The 26,843-nt window shown below is 40.2% G+C and overlaps 1 protein-coding gene across 3 annotated transcripts; it reads right to left on the bottom strand.

The window, feature by feature from the left end:
- Window positions 1–974: 974 nt before the first annotated feature.
- Window positions 975–25,553, bottom strand: upf2 (UPF2 regulator of nonsense mediated mRNA decay; the record flags this gene model as incomplete). 3 transcript variants are annotated; one of them, XM_083903238.1, is made up of 20 exons in its annotated part: window positions 975–3,404; window positions 5,541–5,661; window positions 5,763–5,904; window positions 8,466–8,636; window positions 10,070–10,168; window positions 10,250–10,354; window positions 10,479–10,627; window positions 13,258–13,441; window positions 14,557–14,832; window positions 15,857–16,246; window positions 17,981–18,097; window positions 18,178–18,291; window positions 18,587–18,695; window positions 20,004–20,089; window positions 20,647–20,750; window positions 20,884–21,033; window positions 21,114–21,305; window positions 21,401–21,561; window positions 22,862–23,641; window positions 25,159–25,553. In XM_083903238.1, 20 exons carry the CDS (start codon window positions 25,551–25,553, stop codon window positions 3,395–3,397), a joined length of 3,855 nt encoding a protein of 1,284 aa, XP_083759364.1. The 3 variants fall into 3 exon arrangements, with proteins under 3 accessions (XP_083759364.1, XP_083759365.1, XP_083759366.1); XM_083903239.1 differs by having other exon boundaries at window positions 975–3,401; XM_083903240.1 differs by lacking the exon at window positions 975–3,404 and having other exon boundaries at window positions 5,537–5,661.
- Window positions 25,554–26,843: the final 1,290 nt, after the last annotated feature.

Below are 26,843 nucleotides of genomic sequence, written 5' to 3'. Positions count from 1 at the left end.
ACGTTTTCAACATTACGAGTCATTTTCTTAACTGTGAACAAACTTTTGTTTTGTGGACAAAAATAAACGTGAATAATTTAATATAAAGAAATAATTTACCTGCAAAACTGACGCGAGAGAAATCCACATTTTTCCTGTTTTTGTTTGAACTCCTTTAACCTTTGACCTCTGACCTGATGGGAGAGGTAAAAAAACAACATTTTGTGTGTGTATGTGCTTATATAACACACACACACACACACACACACACCCAGAGCCTGTGTGTGTCGTCATTAACTTTCAACACATTACATAATAACTTGTATTTTCAAAATAAAACAGCTTCGACTTTCCATCAGTGACACACGGCGGCCATTTTGTGTCAAACGTATTTTACGACGTTATATAAACGTCATAAAAATGATTAATAAAAAGAAACATTGTTCAAAAAAAAGTTTCAATGTTTCAAGAGAATTATTACCAAAAAGTTTGTTAAAAAAAAAAAAAAACACGTTTACAAGTTTAAAAATACAAAATCAAAGTTTGTAAAATGGAAAACGAGCGACTGAAGATTTTTTTTTTATGGAAAAAATTAAGAATTTCCTTATTTTTTATTAATATACTTATATTTACTTGTTACTTTCATGTTGGCGAAACAAATAATGTTAAAATAATAACATAAATGTGATTATTTCCCCTCCATGTGATCCAAATTACAAAATAAAATGAATATTTCCTTAAATTGTCTTTTAGAAACCATTAAAAACTTAAAACATAAAAACTTTACAATCACTTCCTGTTCCTGTGTGACGTAGACACGCCCCCTTTTGTCTTTGTACAAACACAGTGTGAGGAAATACTTATGTTTGCTGCCTTGTAATTAAACCTGAACAGAGGGCCACGCCCTACACACACACACACACACACACACACGCACACACACACGCACACACACACACACACACACACACACACACACACACACAGAGCTCAGGTGAAAATCATCTCCGTGCTTTTATTGTGAAGGTTTTTCTGTCTCCGTCGTGACGAAGCTCGTGATTTTCTTTTCTTCTGCGGGAAAAAGAAACGAGAAACAAAGAAACAACGACAACAACAAAAAAAAAGCAGAAAAAACCACGTACACATTTAAACGTATATATTTATCTATAATCACCACCGATAAAAAACGGATACAGATTCAAAAACAAACTCAAGTGTCACCACGTCACACGATACACCGATCAAAACCAAACTCGGAATTTCCGAGGTCACGCTGCGTCGTTCCGTTTACGTCGTAGTAGTAAACGTACCTCGGGCTAGGCAGCGTTAGCGAATGATTTACAAACAAACATTTGCGAACAACAAATCGACAAAAGTGCTTTTAACGTTAAAACTAGCAACGTTCGCATCTTATGTGTTGCTATCAACTCGGAAATTCCGAGTTCGCGGCACGAATGGAACGCTTACACGGCAACATACGTACAAACGCGCAGTAAATCGGACGTACGCGTAGTTATGTTGTTTGTATTATCGCGATATACCGAGCACTTGTGGACCGAAAGTTTTTTTTATTTGAGATATTCGGCGTCTCAAATATCGCCGCGCAAAAAAATTGCGATATTTCACTGTATTGATTTTTCCCCCGAGATACGTTTGCGTCCACGTTAATTTCCCCGCCATCGAATTCTCAACTGGACCGCGGTGAACTCGGGAGTTGAAATCACTCCCAGTTACAACTTCCGACGTAAATGGAACGCAGCGTAAATCTGAGCCCCCGCCCCGGTTAATCTCACGAGGCCTAGCGTGTTTTTTTTTGTCACTCCACAACAAAACAAACACTTTTACGAAGAAACTCATGATGGAATATCGTGAAATAATACCGTTTTCACTTGACCCGCCCCCTCCTGACCACAGAGGACATGCTCATTGGCCCCTGGGTCACGTGACTTTAACACACACACACACACACACACACACACACGTCCAGTGTCAGCGACGCTCCCAGCTGCAAAGATCGCAAACAAACTTCGGAAGCCAGCGAGACTCCCGTTGATTCAGCGCTATCGTTAGTTAGCGTCGCTCTCGACTCACTGCTCCAATTCTGTCCGGAGGCAAACGCGACGTTAGCTTAGCTTAGCTTAGCAAAACAGGTACATTTTCGCGTCGTCGTCTTCATAAAACAAAAGGGATCGTTTATAATAATCTAAGAAAATTAACAACAGATACGTTTTTAATCCAAATCATCTTCAGTTGCAACCACGATATCCCATGATCCTCTGCTCCCTCAACAGAAAAATAAACTTAACTCTAAAATTAACGAATGTGTTTGCGCTGGCGGCCATTTTGAGACACGGACGTTCACTCTCAGTGACAAAATGGCCGCCATCAGGAACGTAAGAACAGATTTTGGGGGTTTTAACTTAGTGGTGACGTAAAATTTCACGTTAGCTCGAGTCTACGATATCTATGAAACTAAAGTTTGTAAACCACTCACTCTCCCACACCAAAGTCCAAAGAGAAAACTGCCTCCATCACTAACTTACAATGACTGATTTTAGTGAATTCAGCTTTTAAAATCCTTACTTTTGGATGTACTTCAGTGACATAAAGTGACCACACGAGGCAGCAGAGGACCAGCAGCTCCTGTGTCCCCGTGAGCTAAAATCACTGGTTTTCTCTATGGGCTTTGGTGCGGGAGAGTGAGTGGTTTTACAAACTTGAGTCAATCACTCAAACGCGTCGTCTCTCGTCCATCGGTAATGAAAACTACCTCTAGGTGGCGCTGCAGTTATCAAAACAAAAACACCAAACGTCCACGTCTCGGGCGTCAGCGTCTTCCTCTGCGTCGCTGTGCGAAGAGTCCGTAAAGAAAACCACGCTGCAGCGCCCCCCTCTGGTCACACGTGTGACTGCACTAAGTCCAGTACACACAACAGGAAAAGAAGAAATCTTTAGTTTTGTCTCATCATCATCATCATCATCATTATTATTTTTAAACACGAGTCATGTTTTTTTTTTCTCCAACTGCCGCGACGGCGGGAGTTTGATCCGTCGACTCCGCCCACTTCCTGTCGCCGTCAGTCGGGCCGCTCAGTCATCGTAGTTGGTCCGAACAGTTGTTGTTGTTGTTTTTTTTTGCGTCATCTCAGACAACAGACAAAAAAAAAAAAAAGTCAAAGAGAGCGGGTGGTTCTGACCCTTGACCTCTGACCCCAGAGCTCCTGGTCGTGTCTCAGGGTCAGTGTGTGTGTTTTCTCTGTCCTGACGTCGTCTGGACTCGTTCAGACCGGTTCAGACCGGTCTCCCTCCGATCTTCTCTTCTCTCGCTCTCTCTCTTCTTCTTCTTCTTCTTCTTCTTCCTCATTGGTTCAATCGCTCGCTCAATCGCTCGCTCAACCCGGGACCCAGACTCCCATCAGCGTCTCCTGGAGGACAGAGCAGACATTTACTGTAGCATGTGTCCGCGCTAGCTAACGCTGCCAAAAGACACGCAACCGTTTACCGCGTCACTGCGAAAATCGCAAACAAAAAAACGTGTTTTGTGCGAGAAATTATATAAAAAAAAAAAAACACTTAAATGACGTAAACAAAGATGTTACCAAATTAGTTAAAGTGAAAGATTTTGTTCACAATGTAACAAGAAAACGTAAGAAAATATTGTAACGCTACAAAAAAACGTAATATTGTAACACTACAAAAAAAGTACGAAAATATTGCTACGCTACAAAAAAAACGTAAGAAAATATTGTAACGCTATAAAAAACGTAAGAAAATATTGTCTTGCTACGAAAACATAAGAAAATATTGTCACACGACAAAAAAACGTAAGAAAATATTGTAATGCTACAAAAAACGTAAGAAAGTAGTGAAATGCTACAAAAAAACGTAATATTGTAACGCTACAAAAAAACGTAAGAAAATATTGTAATGCTACAAAAAACGAAGAAAGGAGTGAAATGCTACAAAAAACGTAAGATAGTAGTGAAACGCTACAAGAAACGTCAGAAAGTAGTGTAACGCTACAAAAAAACGTAATATAGTAATGCTACAAAATAACGTTAGAAAATATTGTAAATGCTACAAAAAAGGTAAGAAAATAGTGTAAAGCTACGAAAAACGTCCGAAAGTAGTGTAACGCTACAAAAAAACGTAAGAAAATATTGTAATGCTACAAAAAACCTAAGAAAATATTGTAATGCTACAAAAAACGTAAGAATATATTGTAATGCTACAAAAAATGTAAGAATATATTTTAACTCTACAAAAAACGTAATATTGTAACGCTACAATAAACATAAGAAAATATTGTAACGCTACAAAAACATGTCACAAACAATACAAAAAACCCCGACTTTGTTCAAAAAAAAAACATCACTCCGTAAAAATTTATTTATTTTTTTGCTATTTTCACAAACAAGTTACAAAAAAATGTTACAAATGTTACAAAAAAAAAACCCACAAACAAAACCTGGAACAGGCTCCAAAATATTGAACATTATTCATTTTTCTTTTATTAAATTTTAATTTGCTGAATCAAATGTTTTTCGCATTTATGTGTAAAAAGGTTTTAGCAGCGTGACGTAAACGTTCCTGTGTGTTTGCTTTGAACGCAGCGTGAAACAATAACGTCGTCGCTTCACTTCACAGAAGCTGCAGCGACGCTGACGATGTTTGAATTCAAAACTTTATTTACAACTGCTCGTCGAGCTTTTAACGGAAAAATAACAACAAAATCTGAAAATAACTTTATTAAATGGTCTAAAATGTGAATATTTTCACGTTTGTCATTTTTCAGCTTCTTAAATGTGAATATTTTCACGTTTCTGTCATTTTTCAGCTTCTTAAATGTGAATATTTTCACGTTTCTGTCATTTTTCAGCTTCTTAAATGTGAATATTTTCTAGTTTTTGTCATTTTCCAGCTTCTTAAATGTGAATATTTTCACGTTTCTGTCATTTTTCATCTTCTTAAATGTGAATATTTTCACGTTTCTGTCATTTTTCAGCTTCTTAAATGTGAATATTTTCACGTTTCTGTCATTTTTCAGCTTCTTAAATGTGAATATTTTCACGTTTCTGTCAATTTTCAGCTTCTTAAATGTGAATATTTTCACGTTTCTGTCAATTTTCAGCTTCTTAAATGTGAATATTTTCCGTTTCTGTCATTTTTCAGCTTCTTAAATGTGAATATTTTCACGTTTCTGTCATTTTTCAGCTTCTTAAATGTGAACATTTTCACGTTTCTGTCATTTTTCAGCTTCTTAAATGTGAATATTTTCACGTTTCTGTCATTTTTCAGCTTCTTAAATGTGAACATTGTCTCGTTTCTTTGCTCCATTATAAACAAAGAAATCATTCAAACAAAAACAAAGACATTTGAGAACATCATTATTTCCAAACACTGATCAATATTTTACAACACTTTCTTTCTTTCTTTCTGACACAAAGACATGAATTAATGGAGGAATAATAATAATAATAATAATCAGCAGATGAATTTATTGTGGTTTAGTTTAAAGGTCATTACGAGAGTCATGTGGACGGTGGGTCATGTGATCTCACCTTCCTCCGGTCTTGAAGATGAGGTCGGCGTTGGGAGCACCTTTGGGATGCTGGTATCGAGGCCGACGTTCCCGGTTGGTGTTGGCGGGAGCTGGACGCTGAGCGAGGGACTGCATCATCTCTGAGGTAACACACACACACACACACACAGATGAATAAATAAACAAACACACAAAGCTGTCCACTCTGGGTGATGTCACAGTCTCGGTGGGCGTGGCCTACCCTGATAATCCTCCTGCTCCTGCCTCTCGTTGATGTCCAGCGTGAGTTTCTTCATCCTCATACGCTCTTCCTGCTCCGCCTGCTGCTGGTTGAAGTGATTCGCCGCCAGGTGAGACGACAGCGGCACGTTGAGGATTTTGTACTGTTGACGTAAACACACACACACACACACACACACACAAGAGTTTATCTCAATGGAATGATATCATATCATAGACTTAAGATGACGTCAGTTTCAGTCGAACATATCTTAAGAACATGTTCACGTCTTTATCTTCACTGTTAGACAGACTTTAACGACAAAAACTTTTTTGTTTTTTTTCAAACGGTTAGAAAAAACTTTTTTGTTTCTTCATTCAAAAAAGTTTTTTTTTCCCAAAAAAGTTTTTTTTTTCCCAAAAAAGTTTTTTTTTTTCAAACGGTTAAAAAAAGTTTTTTGTTTTTTTCTTTCAAAAAAGTTTTGTTTTTCACATTTTTTTTTTAATAAAAAGTTTTTTTTGTTTTTCAAAACATTTTTTTTTCAAGTTTTTTTTGTTTTTCAAAAAAAAAATTTTCTTAAAAATTTTTTTTTTTTTTCAAACAGTTAAATTTTTTTATTTTTTTTCAAAAAGTGAAAAAAAAGTGATATCAACGCCAATATTTTTTTTCTGCCTTCTCAACTTATCGGTGACGTAAAACCTACATCAGTTTAAGTCTATGACGTCTTTTTGTTTTTCAAAACACGTTCACGTCTTCATCTTCACTGTTAGACAGACTTCTCCTTGTGTAAACTGAAGTTTGTAAACCACTCACTCTCCCACACCAAAGTCCATAGAGTAAACCAGTGATTTTAACATCACAGAGACACAGGAGTTCACAGGAGTTGTTGATCCACTGTTGCCTCCATCACTAACTTACAATGACTGATTTTAGTGAATTCAGCTTTTAAAATATTGACTTTAGACTTAACTCAGTGACGCAAAGTGACCACACGAGGCAGCAGAGGACCAGCAGCTCCTGTGTCCTTGTGAGCTAAAATCACTAGTTTTCTCTATGGGCTTTGGTGTGGGAGAGTGAGTGGTTTACAAAGTGACAAACCTCAGTTTGAAACACGCTTTAAGAAACCTGAACTATGGATAATGATTTTCTACTCTATAAAATATTCATATCTGATTATTTTGTAAAAATTTTTGAAAAAAGGCCAAACTAAGTAAAGTAATTATGGCCTTAGATCAGCCTTGAGTCCAAGGAAGTCAAACACTGTCACTAACACACACACAGACACACACAGACACACACAGACACACACACACACACACACACACACACACACACACACACACACACACACACACACACACACACACACACACACACACACACACACACACACACACACACACACACACACACACACACACACACACACACACACACACACACACAGGATGCTTTCATTCACGGCAGCATTGAATGCGTTGACGGCGCGTGTGTGTGTGTTTACAGAGAGAAAGGTCATTTCCCATCAACACACACACACCTACAAAGATTTTCTGTGTCTCTCTCTGAATTCAGATGAATGTAGGAGTTTCCTTTTTTTTGGCAGCTGTCCTTTAAACAGAGAGAGAGAGAGAGAGAGAGAGAGGGAGAGAGGGAGAGAGAGAGAGAGAGAGAGAGGGAGGGAGGACGTGTGGACAGAAAACCTCAGAGTCCGCTCACACAGACGGACACACCCTACAGTACATGAAGCAGCCTCTGCCCTCTGACCACACATTCCACCACTGACTGTATGTGTACACACACACACACACACACACACACACACACACACACACACACACACACACACACACACACACCCTTCGATGTTTCTGTGGACCCTTGTTAACATTGTTACCGAGTGTTCTCCAACAAAAAAAACTCAAGTTTGTAAACCACTCACTCTCCCACACCAAAGCCCATAGAGAAAACCAGCGATTTGCCTCGTGTGGTCACTTTGTGTCACTGAAGTAAATCCAAAGTAAGGATTTTAAAAGCTGAATTCACTAAAATCAGTCATTGTAAGTTAGTGATGGAGGCAGCAGTGGATCAACAACTCCTGTGAACTCCTGTGTCTCTGTGATGTTAAAATCACTGGTTTACTCTGTGGACTTTGGTGTGGGAGAGTGAGTGGTTTATGAACTTCAGTTTACACAAGGAAAAGTCTGTCTAACAGTGAGATAAAGATGTGAAGATGTTCAAGACGTCGTAGACTTAAACTGATGCAGATTTTACGTCACTGCTAAGTTCAGAAGGCAGAAAAAAACATATGGGCGTTGATGATTTTTTTTATACTTTGAAAAAAAACAACTTTTTTTAACTGTGAAATTTTTTGGGGGGAAAAACAAAAAACTTTTTTGAAAATAAAAATAAAAATTGAAAAAACAAACATTTTGAAAACAAAAACAAAAATTTTTTTGAAAAAAAAAACTTTTTCCCTTGAATTAAAAAAAAAAAAAAAAACTTTGAATAAATAACCTTTGGGGAAAATAAGGGGAAACTCTTTTTTGGGGAAAACATCTTTTGAAAAAAACTTTTTTTGAAGACAAACACTTAAACACACAGACTGTTTGCTCTCATTCAATCAGGTTGTGTGTGTGTGTGTCATTGATGTGTGTGTTGTCTGAAGAACAGAGTCAGTGTCACTTGATTACATTTATCTGCTCGTTCACTTTTATTTTTTACCTGTTGTTTGTTTCCTTTACGCGTCAACATGACGAACTGCATCGTCTCAGAAATATCTGACTCTCCGTCACCGAGGCCCGACTGACCTCCTCCTTTCTTCAGCTGACTCTTCAGCTGCAGAGGAATGGCAACGTCCAACTGGTGAACCTTCACCGGCTCACCACTACGCTGCTGCACACACACACACACACACAGACACGCACACACACATCAGATTTTCACGTTTCTGTAATTTTTCAGCTTCTTAAATGTGAATATTTTCACGTTTCTGTCATTTTTCAGCTTCTTAAATGTGAATATTTTCAGGTTTCTGTCATTTTTCAGCTTCTTAAATGTGAATATTTTCACGTTTCTGTCATTTTTCAGCTTCTTAAATGTGAATATTTTCACGTTTCTGTCATTTTTCAGCTTCTTAAATGTGAATATTTTCACGTTTCTGTCATTTTTCAGCTTCTTAAATGTGAATATTTTCACGTTTCTGTCATTTTTCAGCTTCTTAAATGTGAATATTTTCACGTTTCTGTCATTTTTCAGCTTCTTAAATGTGAATATTTTCACGTTTCTGTCATTTTTCAGCTTCTTAAATGTGAATATTTTCACGTTTCTGTCATTTTTCAGCTTCTTAAATGTGAATATTTTCACGTTTCTGTCATTTTTCAGCTTCTTAAATGTGAATATTTTCACGTTTCTGTCATTTTTCAGCTTCTTAAATGTGAATATTTTCACGTTTCTGTCATTTTTCAGCTTCTTAAACGTGAATATTTTCACGTTTCTGTCATTTTTCAGCTTCTTAAATGTGAATATTTTCGCGTTTCTTTCATTTTTCAGCTTCTTAAATGTGAATATTTTCACGTTTCTGTCATTTTTCAGCTTCTTAAATGTGAATATTTTCACGTTTCTGTCACTTTTTAGCTTCTTAAATGTGAATATTTTCACGTTTCTGTCATTTTTCAGCTTCTTAAATGTGAATATTTTCACGTTTCTGTCATTTTTCAGCTTCTTAAATGTGAATATTTTCACGTTTCTGTCATTTTTCAGCTTCTTATATGTGAATATTTTCACGTTTCTGTCATTTTTCAGCTTCTTAAATGTGAATATTTTCACGTTTCTGTCATTTTTCAGCTTCTTAAATGTGAATATTTTCACGTCTCTGTCATTTTTCAGCTTCTTAAATGTGAATATTTTCACGTTTCTGTCATTTTTCAGCTTCTTAAATGTGAATATTTTCACGTTTCTGTCATTTTTCAGCTTCTTAAATGTGAATATTTTCACGTTTCTGTCATTTTTCAGCTTCTTAAATGTGAATATTTTCACGTTTCTGTCATTTTTCAGCTTCTTAAATGTGAATATTTTCACGTTTCTGTCATTTTTCAGCTTCTTAAATGTGAATATTTTCACGTTTCTGTCATTTTTCAGCTTCTTAAATGTGAATATTTTCACGTTTCTGTCATTTTTCAGCTTCTTAAATGTGAATATTTTCACGTTTCTGTCATTTTTCAGCTTCTTAAATGTGAATATTTTCACGTTTCTGTCATTTTTCAGCTTCTTAAATGTGAATATTTTCACGTTTCTGTCACTTTTTAGCTTCTTAAATGATTTTAAACCTGCAGATTCTCCAGCATCATCTTATCCAGAGCCTGGATGAAGTCCTCGTCCTCGGCACATGCCACGTGTTTCAGTCCACCGCCGCGGATCGTCACCTCCTGCACGCCCACACACACACACACGTTTACACTCATTTCCACAGCGACTGCGGCGTTTATTTTATTTCCCTAAAAACCTACGTTGTTCTCCTCGTCGGTCTCGTTCTCTTTGTTGGAGTCGGTCAGATAGTCCGTGTTCTCTTCTTCCTCTTCCTCTCGCTCCTCTTCTTCGTTCTCTGACCCCTCCTGGACGGGAAAGACAAAAACACGACTCGGCCGTTTTCAAACTCATTTCATATCAAAAAGCGTCCGCCGCTCACGTGACTCCTCCCTCGCGCCGTGGGCGGGGCATGTAAACGGAAACACTCACGTCCTCTTCCTGTTCGTTCATCTCGCTCTCGTTGCCCGACTGCTCCTCCGTCTCGGCTCCGCCCTCCTCGTCGTCGTCGTCCTCCTCCTCGTCCATGGCGTCGCCCTCGCTCATGGCGCTGGAGCGGCCGTCCTTCTCCATGGCCATGCCTGACGAGGAGGATGAGGATGACGTCATCACGCGGGGAAACAAATCATCATCATCATCATCATCGAAACACACTTATTTAAATGAGGCAGAGAATAAACACAGTGGAGGGGGCGGGGCTTAAGAGTTGACGAGCAGGTCGAGTGCGCGTGTGACTCAGCGTCTGAGGAATGAACCCGTCCTCGTCAAACAATGACTCGACTGTTTGACTCCGAGCAACTCGTCCATCACCGTCACCGATCACTCTCTCTCTCCACGACACACACACACACGCGCGCGCGCGCGCGCACACACACACACAGAGTGGAAAATAACTGAGCGCTGTACTAACACACAGTTGAAGTTCTTGTACTCCAGTTAACTGCTTTATATACATTATATATTTATGTTTTATATATACATATATACACATATATATACATAAATACATATATAAACATATATATACATATATATATAAATATATATATATATACATACATACATATACATATACATATATATATACATATATACATATACATACATATATATACACATATATACATATACATACATATATATACACATACATACATATATACATATACATACACATATATACATATACATACATATATATACACATATATACATATACATACATATATATACACATACATACATATATACATATATATACACATATATAAATATACATACATATATATACACATATATACATATACATACATATATACACATATATACATATACATACATATATATACACATATATACATATACATACATATATATACACATATATACATATACATACATATGTATATACACATATATACATATACATACATATGTATATACACATATATATACATATATATATACACATATATATACATATATATATACACATATACATACACATCTATATATATATATATATATATATATATATATATACACACATATATATACACATATATACATATACATACATATGTATATACACATATATATACACATATACATACACATCTATATATATATATATATATATATATATATATATATATATATATATATATATATATATATATATATATATATATATATATATATGTATATATATATGTATATATATATGTGTGTAGATAAATTGTTTCATCACATTTTATTGTCAGACGATACGTGAACCAACCGGAATTTAACCCCAGCTTTGATTTGCCGTGCGACGACAGGAAGTGGTGATGATGATGATGATGATGATGATTGATTAGTTTATTCAGGACAGTGATGATGATGATGATGATGATGATTATAGGTCATAGTTGTTGTCTTTAATCAGCAGGTAGAGAGAATAAGCGAGTGTTTATGTTGCGACAGAAGAACACGTCGTACTTGACTGACGTGACTTCGTTAATACTTTATTACACACGTTGACTTCCTGATGTAACGTGTAAACGTTTTTAACTTCATATTCGTGGCTTTTTATCTTATAGTTTGACATTTTAAGATCAAATGTTTTACTCTTTAGTCACAAAATCTCTACTTTTTACCTCAAGTATGACTTTTTATCTCATATTTAGACTGTTTTACTTCATAAATATGACTTTTTAATTTTACATTTAGACTTTTTTGCTCATATTTAGACTTTTTTACTTCATAAATATGACTTTTTAATTTTATATTTAGACTTTTTTGCTCATATTTAGACTGTTTTACTTCATAAATATGACGTTTTACATCTTAAATTGATTTTTATCTCATATTTATACTGTTTTACTTCATAAATATGACTTTTTAACTCATATTTAGACCGTTTTACTTCATAAATATGACTTTTTGCTCATATTTAGACCGTTTTACTTCATAAATATGACTTTTTATCTCATATTTAGACCGTTTTACTTCATAAATATGAATTTTTTTGCCCATATTTAGACCGTTTTACTTCATAAATATGACTTTTTATCTCATTTAGACCCTTTTACTTCATAAATATGACTTTTTGCTCATATTTAGACCGTTTTACTTCATAAATATGACTTTTTAACTCATATTTAGACCGTTTCACTTCATAAATATGACTTTTTGCTCATATTTATACTGTTTTACTTCATAAATATGATTTTTATCTCATATTTAGACCGTTTTATTTCATAAATATGACTTTTTAGTTCTCACGTTTGACTTTTCAATCTCAAGTTTTTAGATTTAATCTCACATTTTGAAATTCTGTATCATCCTTTCAACTTTTTATCTCCTGATATTATGACTTTATCTCATACATTTACATCTTCTTTTTTTTTAAACTTAATGGCAGATCTTGCAAAGAAGAAAAATAACATTTCTGTGTATGTACTGTATGTGTATGTGTGTGTGTGTGAGAAAGTGTGTGTGTGTGTGTGTGTGTGTGTTTAGAAGAGTTAAAACCTGTCAGACAGATATAAAACACAGAGATGAGTGATGATGCAGAACACAGTCGTCCACCTACACCGTCAGGAATGTCACTCAGCCGGACGACTGATGACGAGCGGTTAGACCGGAGAGACCAGCTGCTGCTGCGCACACACACACACACACACACACACTCTCACACACACACACACACACACACACACGTTCTTACCCAGCTTGACCAGCAGCTCCCTCTCCAGGTCGGCCACCTGCCTGGTGGCCTCGTCCAGAGAGCAGCAGAGCCTCATCTTTGGCCGCAGCAGCTCCAGAGTGTCGCTGATCATGTAGTCGATGTCGATGGGAAACGGGTGATCTTTGGTCCACACGTCCACGCTCTTCTTCCACCAGATGTAACGCTGCAGCGTGCAAACACACACACACACATCTGTGAGCCAAACATCACTGCAGCACAAATACATCCAGAAATCAACTCACAGAGACATTAAAATACTTAAAATACTGTTTGATCGTTTATTGAGGAAACAATTTGACTATTTTCTATCATTTATCTGAATATCTTTAGGTTTTAGACAAAAAGAGACCCACGAGGAGCTCAGACAAGACAAATAATTGATTATTTGTGTAACTACTTGATAGTTAAATTACTTATAAAGTTACAAAAAGGCATAAAACGCATCTTAAAACCCATTTTTACTCGTTGGCTTTCAACAAGTAAGACGCTGTTGTATGTTATATTTTCTGCAGTATTTTTATTGTCTTATTGTGTATGTTTTATTTGTTTTATTCATTTATTTACCTCTGAGGTTGGATAAAAGAGGGCGAGGGGAACATATTTACATACAATCAGCAGTAAAATAAATAAATAAAGGCATAAATCTCTGTCTGCGACAACAAGAAACATCAGCATATATAAATATTTTTTTTAAATGAAGTATTTCCTTAATTGATCAACTTATTTTTCCTTTCCTGGATTAAAATGTTATTTTTAATGTTATTTATCCTTAAATCTGACACAGTTTTCACACTGAATAAACTCAGCATCAACAACCGGTTTATCAAACACAACGTCATGCAACGTCGCCCCCTGCAGGCGCACGTTAACGTTGCCGTTTCCATGATATAAACTGGATTTAAATCCGCACAATGGAGTAAAAAACGTGATTTCCACAGTCGAAAATATGAATGAAACTGATTTTTAGTGCCTTTTTCTGTGGCAAAAGTTCAGTTTTTGTGACTTTCTATTAAAGAAATACTAAATATCTTTGGTTTGAGTTCATCATGTATATATTTTTTGCCAATATTTGACGTGAAAATGCATTTATTTATTTATTACATTGACTATCTTTGCTGCTTTAACTATGCAAACGTCCAGATTGTGACGACTAATGAAGGATTATATTCTAGTAAAATCATCAATTTCTACCATTTTCTGTGATTTTGTGCACCAAATAATCACAAATCAGCAGAAGAACAGATAACGCTGCAGTGATGATGTGAATGTGTGACAGACCTGGAAGTAGATGAGGAAACAGTCGAGCTTCCTTTTACTGGAGCCGCGGTCAAAGTACTGGCCGCAGGTGTCGAGCAGCGTGCAGACCAGGCGGAGGCGGAACAGGTGCTCCGGAGGGTCCAGAGGACTCGGGCTGCCGTCCTGGTTCACGCCGAACGAGATGAAGGAGAAGAGGGTGCGGAAGATGACGGCCGACTCCACCATGCGGTAGTTGTAGAGCTCGCCCAGGAACTTGGCGCTGCTGATGCGGCGCTGGTTGAACTTGGGCTGGTTGACCTGAGGACGCGGAGAGAGGAATTATTCCTGAGTTTAAAGTGTGTTTTTCACTCAAGAAAATCGAGCGTCATCAGCTTAAAGTTATAGTAAAGGTTTTATGAAGTGTGTTTGTATGAGGTACTGAAAAAAGTCTATGTCTATGACATCTTTCTCTCACTGTTAGACTTTTCCAACAGGAAAATTAAGTTTGTAAACCACTCACTCTCCCACACCAAAGCCCATAGAGAAAATCAGTGATTTTAGCTCACAGGGACACAGGAGCTCCTGGTCCTCTGATGCCTCATGTGGTCACTTTATGCCATTGAGGCAAATCTGAAGGCAGAATTTTTAATGCCGAATTCACAAAATAGGACATTTGAAGTTAGTGATGGAGGCAGCAGTGGATCAACAACTCCTGTGAACTCCTGTGTGCTGTGATAAAATCACCTGAAATCACTGGTTTTCTCTATGTGGCTTTGGTGTGGAAGAGTGAGTGGTTTACAAACTTGAGTTTACACAAGGAAAAGTCTGTCGAACAGTGAAGATAAAGACGTGAACGTGTTCTTAAGATGTCGTAGACTTAAACTGACTTTTATAAAGTGACATATAAATGTGTTTTCTTTGTGTAAACTGACTTATGTTGGCTGAACACTCTCCCACACCAAAGTCACTCACTCTCCCACACCAAAGCCCATAGAGAAAACCAGTGATTTTAACATCACAGCACACAGGAGTTCACAGGAGTTGTTGATCCACTGCTGCCTCCATCACTAACTCATAATGACTGATTTTAATGAATTCGGCTTTTGAAATATTTCATTTAGAACTTAACTCGGCGACAAAAAGTGACCACACGAGGCAGCAGAGGACCAGCAGCTCCTGTGTCCCTGTGAGCTAAAATCACTGATTTTCTCTATGGGCTTTGGTGTGAGAGAGTGAGTGGTTTCCAAACTTCAGCTTCCTGTTGTTAACGTCCGTCTAACAGTTAAAGATAAAGACGTGAACGTGTTCTTAAAGACACCGTAGACGTTTCTTCTCCTCTCACCTCCATGCCCAGCCGGATGTCCTCCAGGACCCCGTCCACCACGTGGATGCCCACGTCCTCCTGGTAGGCCACCAGGCCGGCCAGCAGGTTGGCCACGCAGTGGATGCTGTTGTACTTGACGTTCCAGATGTTGACCATGCAGCAGATGAGGTAACCTTTGACCTCGGGGTCCTGCCACGGCAGCTTCCTCATCTGCCTGAGCACCTTCTCGGTGGTGACCTTGGACAGGTCCTTGTAGAGGAGCTTGCGGATGTACTCCTGCAGCGGCGGCCGCCTCTTCCTCACCGTCTTCTCCATGGGCGGAGGGTTGCAGTAGTAGTAGGCGTTCTCCACCATGGTCACGTAGCGGGCGTCCAGGTGCTGCGCCTGCTTCTTACGCATCATTTGCTCCTGAAACGCAAAACATCGAACGTCGTTTATGTTTTAAAAGTTGTTAAAAATCCACAGATACTGGATATTTGACGATGATTAACTGTGATTATAATTCACCAAATACTCACATTGTTTGGTTGTAGAATTTAAAACAAGCAAAAATTCATGAAATACCATATATTTATCATTCAGTTATGTTCAGTGTCATAGAAATTAAAGGTTTATATTTCTTAAGAAGCACATATTTATATTTCAATTAAAAATATTGGACATTTTTTCTTTGGTTCGTCTTATGCATTTTTTTTTCCATTCCTGAGTTTAGATTTAATTCTGAAGGAAGAAAAATGTGACGCCTTTTAGGCAAAAAATACTTCCATAGTAATAGTCGGCATCGCCGTGATGCACTTTGACAGTGAGCTGACGTTCTTCATAAAAACAAAAAGTATCTCAGAATGACTTGAAATTTACCATCATAATAGTCGGCATCACCCTGAACAAGGATATGTTGAAAATATTTGCATATCTCTTAAGGAATAATTTTAAAGAATTTTTGAAATTCATAAAATGATCCATCTGCTCTGATGCACTTTGACAGTGAGCTGACTTTCTTAAAAAAAAAAAAAAAGTATCCCGGAATGACTTGAAATTTACCATCATAATAGTCGGCATCGCCCTGAACAAGGATCTGTTGAAAATATTTGCATATCTGTTAAGGAATAATTTTAATGAATTTTTGAAAATCATGAAATTATCCATTTGCTCTGATGCACTTTGACAGTGAGCTGAGTTTCTTCAAAGAAAAAAAAAGTATCTCAGAATGACTTGAAATTTAACCGTCATAATAGTCTACATCGCCCTGAACAAGGATCAGTTGAAAATATTTGCATATCTGTTAAGGAATAATTTTAATGAATTTTTGAAAATCATGAAATGATCCATTTGCCCTGATGCACTTTGACAGTGAGCTGACTTTCTTCAAAAAAAAAAAAAGTATCTCAGAATGACTTGAAATTTACCATCATAATAGTCGGCATCACCCTGAACAAGGATATGTTGAAAATATTTGCATATCTGTTAAGGAATAATTTTAATGAATTTTTGAAAATCATGAAATGATCCATTTGCCCTGATGCACTTTGACAGTGAGCTGACTTTCTTCAAAAAAAAAAAAAGTATCTCAGAATGACTTGAAATTTACCATCATAATAGTCGGCATCACCCTGAACAAGGATATGTTGAAAATATTTGCATATCTCTTAAGGAATAATTTTAAAGAATTTTTGAAATTCATAAAATGATCCATCTGCTCTGATGCACTTTGACAGAGAGCTGACTTTCTTCAAAAAAAAAAAAGTATCCCGGAATGACTTGAAATTTACCATCATAATAGTCGGCATCGCCCTGAACAAGGATCTGTTGAAAATATTTGCATATCTCTTAAGGAATAATTTAAATGAATTTTTGAAATTTATGAAATGATCTATTTGTCCTGATGCACTTTGACAGTGAGCTGACTTTCTTCAAAAAAAAAAAAAAGTATCCCGGAATGACTTGAAATTTACCATCATAATAGTCGGCATCGCCCTGAACAAGGATCTGTTGAAAATATTTGCATATCTCTTAAGGAATAATTTTCATGAATTTTTGAAAATCAGGAAATGATCTTTTTGACCCCTTTTGGACTCTGTTGAATCTCATTTCTCTTTTCATGTAAAATGAGTGTGTTCTTGTGTGTGTGTGGCATTCACTGACCAGCAGGACGCTGGTCCTCAGGTGAGAGTCCGGCGACCTGAAGAGGAAACGTCCGCAGGTTTCCAGCAGAGTGCAGGCCATCTCTATGTGATGATGGGTGAAGTCAGAGAGCAGCATCTGTACACACACACACACACACAGTTATGATCAGCTGGTAAACTCAGATCAGCTGACTCTCTCTCTCTCTATTCTCTCACCTTCAGACAGTGCAGTGTGTCTGTTTTGGAGAACATCTTGAACTTGGCTAATTCCCCGATGAAGCGGACCGTCTTGTTTTTGGTCTCGATGTTGATCTGGTCCTTCTTACGGATCTAAAACACACAAACGTTAACATATTAACATTAAAAACATGTCCGTTTTTCATTATTTCTGTATAGACACAAGGAAACACCTGTGTAACAAAGATAAACAAATAACACTAAATAAACTGGTGTAGATTCTACTACTGTGTAAAACCACAGACTTCAGTTTTTAGCTTTATTTCCATCTGTGAGGAGAATTCTGACCACATGATGGTCAAAGATATAAAACAGTACATGTCAGTTTATCACTACTATTATTATTATTGTTGTTGTTATTCATCAAAGCAAACAGCAGGGGGCGTACATGAAACCTGAAGTCTCCCTTCAGCATGGAGCACAGGTCCTCGGCCACGTCCGACATACAGGGATGAAGAGTGGCCACCAGGCGAGAGTAGAAAGGGAGGAGATCCAACCTGAAGAGGAAGAGGAGGAGTCACATGATCGGCTACACTGACAGCGCCACCTGCTGGTGTTTTAGGGCTCGCGTTTTTTAACGTTTCTCGTGAAGAAAGTGAGCAAAACGAGAGCAGAGAGGAATCCACGCGTGGTGAACTGGAGATTTAACAACAACCTTTCACCTGATAACAGCCACTTCACCGACTCTAATGTTGGTTAATAACAATGACTAAGAGGTCTTTCTCACACAGACGTGGTCATAAAACAGGTGCGGCTGCAGCTGAGCTGCACCTGTCAGAGCAAATATCTGCCTCAGTCCTTCTGTTGTTGGTCAAACGTCAACTAAATCTGATTCAAAGCGATTAAAAAAAAACGTCAGGTTTGGAGTCGTGAAGTCGCACAAAGTCAAACATTAACTCACGACGCGTTTCCATGACTCTAAAGTTACGCTAAACTTTAAAAACAGAGGCACACGTACGCAGTAACACGGGTACGCTGATTTTTTGTAGCGCTGCTCTTTACGTTTAATAAACAGACCGCTACGGTTCCACTGTAGGCTAACGCTAATGGCGCTAAAGGAGCTTATGCAGCTGGACTCCAGCACGTAAACACGCCATCACGCGTCTTTTTCTGTCAGTCATCATGTGTTAACGTGCGCTAACTCTGACGCCGTTAACGCAGTTAGCGTGCCCAGCGCTGAAGTATAAGTATACAATTTATGGAAATGTCCTCGCGTTCTGCAAGTTGTCCCTTTCTGAAAATGTCTTCACATCCTAAAAATGTCCTCACCTTCTGAAAATGCTGGAGGCGCGCTAACGGCGCTAAAGGAGCTAACGTTAATGTCATTAGCGTTAACGTTTATGGAAATGTCCTCACTGCGTAAAAATGTCCCCACTTTCTGAAAACGTCGCTCTCTGAAAATGTCCTCACTTGATGGATATGTTGTTCCTCTCTGAAAATGTCCTGACTTCCTGAAAATTTCCTCACTTCATGGAAATGTCCTCACTTTATGGAAATGTCCACACTTTCTAAAAATGTCCTCGCCTACTGAAAATGTTGTAGGCGAGCTAAAGGAGCTAACAGGTCTACGGTCTCCGCTGCCGCGGCACGTAAAAACATGACGTTGCACGCGTCTTTTTCCAGGTCAGTCGTCATGGAAACGCATTGTGCATTGACGCGCTAACGAGTCCAGCGCTAGTCGAAATATTTTAACTTTTGGCAGAAAAACAAAGTGTAATCGACCCTAAAGCTCTTTCCTCGGACCAAAGACGTGCGAGGTGTGGTGAGCACACCCTGGTGGTGAGTGGCGAGCGGTGCAGCTTTACCTCTGCCTGGGCACGGTGAACAGAGCTCGCACCAGCTTCCTCCTGTTGGACTTGGTGTTCATGTTCATGCAGAAGTCCATGGCCGCCTGTGGGAGGACACATGTGAGAGGACACACATGTGAGAGGACACACACACGTGAGAGGACACGTGAGAGGACACACACACGTGAGAGGACACATCATGTGAGAGGACACACACCTGTGAGAGGACACACACCTGTGAGAGGACACACACGTGAGAGGACACATGTGGGAGGACACATGTGGGAGGACACACACGTGAGAGGACACATCATGTGAGAGGACACACACATGTGAGAGGACACACACATGTGAGAGGACACACACATGTGAGAGGACACACACATGTGAGAGGACACACACATGTGAGAGGACACATGTGAGAGGACACACATGTGAGAGGACACACACATGTGAGAGGAGACATCATGTGAGAGAACACGTGAGAGGACACATCATGTGAGAGGACACATCATGTGAGAGAACACTTGAGAGGACACATCATGTGAGAGGACACATGTGGGAGGACACATCATGTGAGAGGACACATCATGTGAGAGGACACACTCATGTGAGAGGAGGCCAACACACACACACACACACACACACACACAGTCCTCACCTTGTCTATCAGGTCCCTGTTGACACAGTTTGGGAGCTGCTGGATGAACGCGTCCACGATGAGCTTCAGGTGAGACGTGGTGTTTGTTTCCTCCTCCTCTTGTTCTGCAGACACACAGACACACAGACACACAAACACACAAACACAATACTCACTGACCACTTTATTAGGCACAGCTGTTGTGTATAAAACACAGCTTTAGGTGGAGTTTTATTTCGAAGGGATTACGTCGCGCACCTTGCTCGTCCAGCAGTTTCTTGGCCAGCTCTTCGCTCTCCACCTCGTCTCCTCCCTCCAGCTCCAGAGGTTCGTCCGTGATGTCCAGAGCTTCCAGCTCCAGCTCCAGCTCCTCTGTGGTGCTGGCCGTGTCCTTCACCTCTTTACCGTCTGAGACAGAGACGACAGACAGCAGCAGCAGATCAGTCACAGTCCACCTTCGGCAGAGTCTTCATCGCTAACGTCTTTACCTTTAGCGTCGTCCTTCTCCTTGCCCTGGCCGCTCTTCTCGTTGTCCTTGAAGAGGATGGCGGGGACGAAGGCCTTCAGGTCCACCATGTTCTCGTAGAAGTTGCGAGCGTCCTCGTCTTCCCAGATCCCTCCTTCCAGGTCGTACTCGCCGGGTTTACCCGGAGTGAAGATGTCGATGCCGGGGCCGTGTTCTGTCAGAGCAGAGCAGGAGGAAAAACCCTCCGTTAAAAAGAGCATTTTAAATGTTGAGTGTGCTTCATGTATGACAAACAGAGAGGAGACGCACCCTCCTGCACGGTCTTGTCCTGAGGCAGCTCGGGCATGTTCTCATCCAGCAGGTCAGCCAGAGACTGAGTGTTGGCCAACAGCTTCTGATAAGACGTGGCAAACTCTTCATACTGTTTGTGTCGGTCCTCACTCAGCTCTCCTTTAGAGTGAAGGATACGCCTGAAGACGAGAACATGAGATCAGCTACATCCACAGTTGGGATGTGAGAGTGAGTGACTTTGGTGCGGGAGAGTGAGTGACTTTGGTGCGGGAGAGTGAGTGACTTTGGTCCGAGAGAGTGAGTGACTTTGGTGTGAGAGAGTGAGTGACTTTGGTGCGGGAGAGTGAGTGACTTTGGTGTGAGAGAGTGAGTGACTTTGGTCCGAGAGAGTGAGTGACTTTGGTGTGAGAGAGTGAGTGACTTTGGTGCGGGAGAGTGAGTGACTTTGGTCCGAGAGAGTGAGTGACTTTGGTGTGAGAGAGTGAGTGACTTTGGTGCGGGAGAGTGAGTGACTTTGGTGCGGGAGAGTGAGTGACTTTGGTGTGGGAGAGTGAGTGACTTTGGTGCGAGAGAGTGAGTGACTTTGGTGTGGGAGAGTGAGTGACTTTGGTGTGTGAGAGTGAGTGACTGGTGTGGGAGAGTGAGTGACTTTGGTGTGGGAGAGTGAGTGACTTTGGTGTGAGGAGAGTTAGTGACTTTGGTGTGGGACAGTGAGTGACTTTGGTGTGGCAGAGTGAGTGACTTTGGTGTGAGGAGAGTGAGTGACTTTGGTGTGGGAGAGTGAGTGACTTTGGTGTGGGAGAGTGAGTGACTTTGGTGTGGGAGAGTGAGTGACTTGGGGTGTGAGGAGAGTGAGTGACTTTGGTGTGGGAGAGTGAGTGACTTTGGTGTGGCAGAGTGAGTGACTTTGGTGTGGCAGAGTGAGTGACTTTGGTGTGGTGATTTAAGTCACTTATCTCATAAAATCTATGTCATCTTAAGTCTACGACATCTTATGAACATGTTCACGTCTTTATTTCACTGTTAAACAGACTTTTCCTTGTGTAAACTGAAGTTTGTAAACCACTCACTCTCCCACACCAAAGTCCATAGAGTAAACCAGTGATTTTAACATCACAGAGACACAGGAGTTCACAGGAGTTGTTGATCCACTGCTGCCTCCATCACTAAGTTCAAATGTCCTATTTTGTATTATTTGGCATTAGAAATCCTTCCCTCAGTGACACAAAGTGACCACACGAGGCAGCAGAGGACCAGCAGCTCCTGTGTCCCTGTAAGCTAAAATCACAGATTTTCTCTATGGGCTTTGGTGTGGGAGAGTGAGTGGTTTACAAACGTCAGTTTCCTGTTGGAAAATGACATGACGACACACACTTGCGGGTCTTTTCCATACGTGCCTCTCCAGAATGGTCAGAGTTAAGCGTCATTACCTTCAAAACAACACAAACTCCCCCTCTAAGAGGATCCTGATGAACTCACCGGTTCTGCCTCTCGATGTTCTGCAGCTCTCTGTGGTCCTTCTTCAGGTGTTTGGTGAGGGAGGTGAAATATTCCCTCAGCAGGTTCTGGAAGGGCTGCTGCTTCTCGCTGCTGATGATCTCGCTCGGCGGGAACGCCAGGGCGAACTTGTCGGCGGCCGCCTTGACGCGGCGCGGCACCAGCCCGGCGATGTCGTCGCCGCAGTGCTTGCAGAAGCTGATCACCACCGACACGTGCGTGTGCGTCTCGCGGTCCGTGTTGATGATGTTCTTCAGCTGCTCGTAGATCAGCGACAGGCCCTCCTTGTCCGTGAAGAGGCCGACGATGGTGAGCTCGGCGATGAAGCGCAGGTCCGTGCGCAGCTTGCTCACGTTGGGCGCCTTCTCCTCCTTCCGGGCCTCGAAGTGCTTCTTCCAGGCCTGCAGCAGCAGCGGCGCGAACTCGGCGTAGCGCTGGTGGAAGAGCGAGCACAGGTGGACGGCGCAGCCCACGTCCGAGATCTTCGGCTTGGCCTCCACCACCGAGCTGACGGCCTCGCCGATGTACTTGCTGAGGTTGAGCGAGGAGAAGTCGTGGGAGAGCGAGTCGCGCTGCTGCTCGGTGAGCGTCCGCAGCTTCTTGACGAAGGCCGTGTTCTTCTTCAGGCTGGAGTCCAGGCGGCTGAAGAAGGCCTCCTCGGGACGGCCCTCGTGGGCGTTCTGGTTCTTGCTGCGGAGCTCCTTCCTGCTGTGATGGCGCTCCCAGGCCTCCTGGTGCAGCTGATGGCTCTCCTCCTTCTCCCTGGACACGTGAGGTGAAACAATGACACATTTAGGGTGAATTCCAATTCCCTCAATCTTAATCCTCAATCTCTAAAATGTTCTCCCTCTAGTGCAAGTGCTGTCCCGATTCTAAGAAAAATGAAGTTGAGGGTCAAGTTTAAGGGCTGTATCGCCCTCAATATTGAGATTTTCCGAGACCACCCTTGGGAGCAAGGGCTACCCAGAATGCATTGCGTGTTTTCACATAACAAAGATGGCGCCGAAAGCAGCGAAGCGAGTACACTACAAATGAAGTATTTTCTTTGTTAATAGAGATATAAAAATAATCTTTGTTTAGGCCCATATTATGGATTACTGACGTCATTGTTGCGTAACATTTATTTTTATTTTACCATCTTTTGTCAATAGTCGGCCGGTGTGGTTTACTTTTCAATAAGTCGTGGTGTGTGGTAACTGTCAGCTGAATATTTGTATGAGTATCATCTTATAACTAACTGACAACCTAATAACGGATCGTAATAAATAATCCTGATATAAATGTCTTCTTCTTCTTCTTCTTTTTTGGAGTTGACAGACTGGACGCAGCTTTTTTGCGTTATTCTGCCCCCTACAGTCTGAAGATGTATCTGCATTTAAGGGGTGTCCCATTTCTAAGTGACAAAATAACCCTCAACACTTGGTTTCGAGGCCAGTTAAGATTTGTTTGAGGGTTAAGATAGGAATTGGAATTGGCCCTTAGGCTCCGCCCCAACACCTCCCCCTTAAAATGTCCCCTTGGTTTTGAGCGCCCTCAACCGTAAATTCCCCTCGTCGTTAGCGTAGTGAACGTAACGAACGTGCTAACCTACGTCACATGTTAACAATTCTACCGGTGGAGCGCGCTACTATTTTCATTCAGAAAATAGGCGGATCAGCCGTTTGTTTTTCTCCGTCCTCGTAAAGTCCGGGGTATTCGTGTACACACATCCACACACTTACAAAACTACACACATGTAGCAGAGCTAGCTAGCGGCTGTTTACCGGGTGCTTCGAGAGCGTTTGCCCGTCACGTAGCTCTGCGTGGCGGGCGTGCTCTCTAGGGACGCTCGGCGGGGTAGCCGCTTCGCTAGCTAGTTAGCTAGCTGCTTTCATAAATGGTCAGTTATTTTCTGACATTAGTGTTCAAAGCTCAACGGTCCTTTGGACGTGAATCAAACAAACATATTCCAACACAATTAGACATTGTAACGTGCTTATTTGTGAAAATATATCACAACGAAAGTGTTCCTGTGGCCGCCATCTTTGTTGAAAAATATCAGCCGGCTCGCTGAATTCGCAAAGCATCATGGGTAATTCCATCTTCCACTTCTTTTTAAACAGTGCATCAGAGCTCACTACATTTTGAGGGTTGATTATAAGGGAAAACAATCACTTTTCCCTTTGCTCCGCCTACAGGTGAACGCGCAAAATGTAGGGTTAGGGGAGGTGTTGGGGGCGGGGCCTAAGTGATTATACTGTACGTAACTTATCCAGAAAACATCAAAGATCACCACTCACTTGAGAAGAGCCGCCTCCTCCTCGCGTTGCCGTTTGGCCTCCTCCTCTTGAACTTTCCTCTCCTGCTCCTCCTGCTGCTGCTTCTCCTCCTCCTCCTTCTTCTTCTGCTCCTCCTCCGCCTTCAGTTTCTCCTCCTCCTTCTTCCTGCGCTCCTTCTCCTCTTTCTTCTTCTTCTCCTCCTCCAGCCTCTTCCTCTTCTCCTCCTTGCTGCTGCCTCCTCCTCCTCCTCCACCACCGTCTTTTTTGCCGCTCATCTTGGCCTCCTGGTCTTTGCTTTTGTCCCTGGAGGACGCCGCTCGCCTCTCGCCGTCTCTCTCCTTGTCTTTGTCTTTGTTGCTGAAGGAGCCGACGTCTTTCTCGTCCATGTTTACCGAGCGCTTGCGTTCAGCAGGCATTCTGAGGAACGACAGGAAATAAACCTCTCATGGTTAGTGCTGGTCAATATAATAATACATATGATATTTCTTCCATCAACTGCTTTTAATAATGTATTTCTATATCTGGTTGTTACAATATATATTTACATATCATGATAAAAGCCGTTGCATTGATAATCGTCAGATTTATGTGAAACACACTAAATATTACACACAGGTCCGTTCGCCGCGTTAGCTCCTTTAGCGCCGTTAGCGCACCTACAGTGGAACTGGCGCGGTCTGTTTACTAAAGGAAAAGAGCAGCGCTACAAATAACGTTAGCGTACCCGTGTACTGCTGCGTATGTGTGCGTCTGTTTTTAAATTTTAGCGTAACTTTAGAGACTAATTTTAACAATCGGGAGTCACGTAAACATGAAGTCACGCACGTCTTTGTCGTCATGGAAACGCGTCGTGCATTGTCATGCGTTAAAGCGTGTTAACTTTTGCTAGCACATATACATATACATATATATATATATATAGATATATATATATATCTATATATATAAAATATGAACTCAATTGTCAAATGGCATCTTTTGCTGTTTTTAAAATGCATATGTCCTTTTATAATCTTGTACCTGGCAAAATAAAACTAAAACAAAGTGACTTTCTTACATTTAATTTTGTCAATTCAAAGTATTTTTTTTAATTCAAAATGTATAATATTTAATGTATTTCACATAAATCTGGTGGTTTTTTAAATTCAATATATATTGAATTAAAAAATGAATTGAATAGACAAAATTAAATGTAAGAAAGTCACGTTGTTTAAGGTTTATTTTTCCAGGTACAAAGTTATAAATAAGTATCATAATATTAAGTATTTTAAACACATCAAAAGATGCCATTTGACAGGTGAGTTCATATTTTAATCTAATCTCAATGTTTCCTCACTGTTTTCATCAATAATGATGATATTTCCAGAATCCTGACACATCTTTCTGTCTCTAACTTAAAGAATTAGGTTGATTATCTACACTTTAAGCCTTAAAAACATCACTTTATTCGTTTCTCCGCCGCTACAAATCATAAACGAAGCACATAATATAAAACAGTGCATTTTAAACGAGACTATTTTCTACTGTGAACATCAGTTTGACACAAACCCACGCAGCAGCTCGTTAGCCACCTAGCTTAGCTTAGCTACCTTGTTTTAGCAACGAAACATGACTTTATCACAATATCAGTGACATTTCTGACGTCCAACGTTCACTTTAGCGGTAAAAGGACGTGGGTGAATAAACACGACAACACCGAGATGTTT

Source organism: Microchirus variegatus, assembly GCF_963457635.1.
Source record: "Microchirus variegatus genome assembly, chromosome: 16".
In the NCBI taxonomy this organism is placed as follows: Eukaryota; Metazoa; Chordata; class Actinopteri; order Pleuronectiformes; family Soleidae; genus Microchirus; species Microchirus variegatus.
Note: the sequence above shows the minus strand (reverse complement) of the source record. Positions and strands in the feature narration are given on the sequence as shown.